Here is a 5,005-nt window from a genome sequence, read left to right as displayed (position 1 = left end):
AAATGGAAAGGAGGCAAGCAACAAGTGTAGGCATATCTGGTCACAATAAATAAGGCAATGAGGTTAGAATTTTGACCGTGTTGATTGCTGCCTTCACAAGTAGAGTAAACAAAGTCCGAAAACCTCCATCGTTTCATAGCCTATAAAATTCATTGAGCTACCCCTACTTCACAAATCATCTATATACTTAAAATCTACTTTTCGAGATATGCCCATCTAACTATCTTTTTCTCTCTGCGCCGTTGTATAGAGGGAAGTAGCGTTCAAGATGAGTTACAACAACGATCCGTAAGTTTTTCTTTTTCTTTTACCAGAGAAGATAAAGGGTTAGGTTTCGATTGTTTTGATTTTGATTTAATGTTTGTATTTGCGTTGTTTTTGGTGGATTTGGGTGTTTTTTTTGGATGACCCTTTTGGTGATGAGATGAATTGGAGTTTCTGATGATGAAATTGTTCGGGATTTTGGGGATTTTTGGTCGGTCTGGGTCGTTTTTGGATGACCCATTTTTGTGATAATTTCGAGTTTGGTTTTGTGGTTGATGAATTGATCCAGATTTGTGCTGTTTATTTCTCGGTAGGTTGTTTTCTGGATGATCCGTTTTGATGATGAGTTGAATTAGGGTTCTGATAACGAATTGATCAGAAAGTTTGTGGCTTTTTGTGTCGATTTTGGATGACCCTTTTGGTGTGATGAGTTGAATTAGGGTTTCCAATAATGAATTCATTGAGATTTCTTGTGGATTTTTTTTGGGTGTCTGTTCCTTTCTTATGATCCATTTTGAACAACAGCTAAAATAATGGTTTCTAATGAAGATTTTGTGTGGAATTTTTTGTATATTTGTGATTTTCTGTGGGTCTGTCTTGTTTGGGATTGACCCTTTTGGGGGATGATCTGAATTAGGATTTCAGATGGTGTGTTGATTGGGATTTTTTCTTCTTCCAGGTACATAGATGAGGAAGGAGAGGCATTGGTGGATTTCGATGAGGATGTCCGATCAGATAACGAGCAACAGGAACAATTCCTTGGTGACAATCTGGACGTTGATGATGCATGGAATCAGAGACAGCGAGAACGGTCACCAACCCCGGTATATGATGATCTTAACAAGTCTAAGCCCAGGAAGCGGTTGATTAAGAAATCTTCGGCTAGAGAGAACACACCAGATATTGGGCTAGGAGATGAGGAGGATGCTTATGGTGGTGCTGCTGATGATGACATGACTGGCAATGTGCGTGATGAGTTGGACGGCGGTGGTCCTTCATCGTCCTCTGCCGGTGGTGGAAAGAGGAAGAGGTTTGGCATGGAGTTTAGTGAAGAGAAGAGGAAGGAGAAGAAGGGGAGAGAGAAAGTAGAGAAGAAATTTAAGTTGAGGAAAAATGGGGGTTACTCTGGAGGAAGCAGGTTAAAGGACCAGGAGGGGGATCGGGAGATGAAGGAGATGTGGGATACCATTGCTGGTGGTGACTCTGAGGTTTGGCCCATTATCTCTGTTGTTATCATGTTTCGAATAGTTTTGTAATTCTTCATGTATCACAAGAGACTTTTTTTCTTTTCCTTCTTTGGGGATCCTGACTTGAATATGAGTTACTGAAATTTCCTTGTCAGGAAAAGCAAGTGTTACTAATGTTGTTAGTTTTGTCTTGGAGCTAATAGAGTTGAGTGGATATCCAAATTGAAGGCAGTTTGGTTTTAATGACATGTTTGTGATGGGTTCGTTTTCAAATGTAGGATGACCAAGAAGGTCCGAAGAATGCCGATGATGATAACTTCATTGATGATAGTGGTGTGGATCCAGCTGACAGGTATGGAAGCGACAATGAACCACGGTCTCCCAGCAATGCTCCACAGGTAGAATTTTGGATCCTCGTAGTTCGTTCCTGCTATATCTTCTATCATCATTTCCCAATATTGCGGATGCTTTATGAATGGTGTTTAGTAAAAACCTATAGAAGGGTGCTGATTTTGAAGCTTTCTTGCTTTTATCTGGAGTGCTTCGGCGCTTGTGAAGCCAATTGGTGGTATGGATGATATATTTGTTCTAATTTGATTCTTTTCAGGCTGAAGAAGGGGAAGAGGATGACGAAATCAAGCAGCTCTTCAAGGGAGGCAAGAAGAAAAAGAAAACTGAAAAGAGTGCAGCAGAAATTGCATTGCTAGTAGAGAATGTTATGGCTGAGCTGGAAGTTGTTGCAGAAGAGGATGCCGAGCTGAATAGACATTCCAAACCTGCTATAAATAAACTAAAAAAGCTCCCTCTTCTCATAGATGTCCTGTCCAAGTGAGTGAGCTTGTCATTTATTTTTCATGGCAGTAACTGAATTTTCTTTTTGGAGGCTAATAGATGTACACTCACACTTCCCAATTTCTCAATTTGCAGGAAGCAACTTCAGCAAGAATTTTTAGATCATGGAGTGTTGACTCTTTTGAGGACTTGGCTTGAACCCCTTCCAGATGGAAGCCTGCCCAACATAAACATTCGTGCTGCAATCCTAAAGATCCTTACTGATGTATGACCATGCTTTCTAGATTCAACTTAGTGATTTATCTGTTGCAACTTTGCAGTTAATGTTATCTGACTTGACACTTCTATGTTTCGTGATGATCATGTAGTATCCAATTGATCTTGAGCAGTATGATAGAAGAGAGATGTTGAAGAAGAGTGGTCTTGGAAAGGTACCTTTCACGTAGAAGTAGTAGCGTAATAGCTTTCAAGATGGAGGCACACGGGGGAGACTTATTGTTTACTTGCTTGATGTAGGTTATTATGTTTCTCTCGAAGTCAGATGAGGAGACTACATCTAACAGGAAACTTGCTAAGGATTTGGTTGACAAATGGGTAAGTTGGATTTAACTATTTATTAGTTTCTTCTTTCCTTTTGTGAAAGGAAATATAAAAGGAGGGATTCTCTGTTGGGGGTCTGGGGATTAGCTTTCTCCATGTCTTGGAGTGTGAATAATCTTTTGTCTCCTAAATTGCTGAGTTGGTTTTCAAGTTCATTACATTATCTTGAGAATATATTAGGCAACATCTTTCCAGCTTTAGCTTATTTTGTCATTCAGCTATATACCTTTTTTCTGTTTTTCTGGGGAGGATGGAGACTGTAACTCATGCTGTGTAGGTAACTATGTATTTGGTATTTCGATATAAAATGGGGTTATAGGATTTTATTTCTTTTTGGATAGGTCCTCTCTTTTTAATAGAATTATCCTTATATATTTATAATTACAGTAGGGCATCTTGCTACTGGCAAATTTTTCACCTAAGAACACAAAAAAATATTTTCTGTATTTGGTTATTGCACAGAATAGGTGCATTTCAATGTGAAAAAGCTGACATTTGATTGTTTTTGATCCAGAGTCGACCAATATTCAACAAGAGTACACGGTTTGAAGACATGAGAAATCTGGAGGATGAGAGAGCTGCTCAATACAGGCGGCCCTTGAAAAAGTATCTAATATTTTCAGTTCTTCTACTGGTCCTCATATCAGTTGTAGTCTGAATCTTTACCATCCATAACTGTATTTTCTATCTTGTCACAGACCCATGAATAAAGCATCAGGAATGGAATCCAGAGACGATGACCTTGACTTGGCTGGATATTCACAGTAAGATGTTCTGACTTTGCACCTTTTGATCCAAGTATTTTTGAATTGGGTGCTGTGAGCTGTCTGCTGCATCCTTATTTTTTCTCGTGGTTTAATATGCTTGCAAATCTGCAGAGGCCAAAAGTCTGGTCAGTCATCTGGTAGGCAACTTACATCAAGGCCTGAAGCAATGTCAATGGATTTTGTGGTGCGTCCACAGTCTAAGATTGATCCTGACGAAGTTAGGGCCAGGGCTAGAGCAATGGTTCAAGACCAGCGCCGAATGAAGGTGTGTACCTCTTGCTAAGTAAATTTGTATTTATATTATTTTCTTCATTTCACTCTCGTTAGTTTCTTGGCACTAAAGATAAATAAAGAACTAAAAGGATCTTGATGCCTTTTTAATGAAGCTTCTTAATTTAAAGAAAGGAACAGAAGGGGGATTCTTTTTAGGACAAGGCTCCTGATATCCATATCAGAGGAGCCAGTAATAGCTTTTTGCCTAAAAAATGAAGTGCTCAATTTGGTGCTCATCTTGGAATCCCTCCTAACTTAGATACTCTTGTGAAATCCTTTAATTTGGGGGAAATGATGTAAATTATAATGCTGGAGTCTCTCCTAGTTTTGGTTTCAGTGAAAAAATCTTGTTGTGCGTGGGAACATGATATTAATCATCCTCGGGTATTCTTAGTTTCAGTGAGTGGGGTTTATGGTGTGAGATGACCCTACATTTTTCTCCTATTGAGTATAGTACTATTTTAATCTCTGGAGTTTGATTTTGTTACGATGTTATTTCCTTTGCTGCTACGTATTAGGAATGGATTCTCATCCTAACACTGAAATATTGGTATGTTCATCGCAGATGAATAAGAAACTGCAGCAGTTAAAAGCTCCAAAAAAGAAGAAACTCCAAGCCACAAAACTCAGTGTGGAGGGTCGTGGCATGGTGAAGTATCTCTAGGCTGTGTTTATTGTACTTGCCCTTGTTAGGGTAAATATCCTGTTGGCTCAGCTGCACAATAGTTCCATGCATTGGAAGATGGGTGTTCTTCTGAGCTTAGTATCTGGACAGTGGCTAATCGAAGTGCCTTGTGAATGTGGGACATGGTCACATCATTTTTGAAACTAGTTTGAGGGCTTCTAGTATGTTATGCTGATGAATCAGTCACCTTGATTAATTGGTGCCGTATGTTATCTACTTGTATTATTCCTTCCTCAGCAGCTTTCTGAGGATGTCTTCTTCCTTATAATATGTTGGTGTGTCAGCTATACCCGTTAATTTTGTTTCCCTAGTTCACAAATAAGTTTCCAAGTCATTGGTGTAATGGAAGTCATGGCTGTTGCTATGGATGATGCAACTTGGAATACTATTATTATTGCCGTTTGGCATGTATTATACTGTTTTCCTGAATCTCTTTA

At 39.1% G+C, this 5,005-nt stretch overlaps 1 protein-coding gene across 1 annotated transcript; it reads left to right on the top strand.

Moving 5' to 3' along the window:
* On the top strand, positions 1-5,005 carry LOC102582184 (protein IWS1 homolog). The gene is made up of 11 exons (XM_006365906.2): positions 1-288; positions 944-1,472; positions 1,730-1,849; positions 2,059-2,279; positions 2,379-2,508; positions 2,612-2,674; positions 2,760-2,837; positions 3,358-3,449; positions 3,542-3,607; positions 3,722-3,875; positions 4,449-5,005. The coding sequence occupies exons 1-11, from the start codon at positions 269-271 to the stop codon at positions 4,545-4,547; spliced, it is 1,572 nt and encodes a 523-aa protein (XP_006365968.1). The 5' UTR covers positions 1-268; the 3' UTR covers positions 4,548-5,005.

This window comes from Solanum tuberosum, unplaced genomic scaffold (assembly GCF_000226075.1).
Source record: "Solanum tuberosum cultivar DM 1-3 516 R44 unplaced genomic scaffold, SolTub_3.0 scf00593, whole genome shotgun sequence".
NCBI classification, from domain to species: Eukaryota; Viridiplantae; Streptophyta; class Magnoliopsida; order Solanales; family Solanaceae; genus Solanum; species Solanum tuberosum.
Note: the sequence above shows the minus strand (reverse complement) of the source record. Positions and strands in the feature narration are given on the sequence as shown.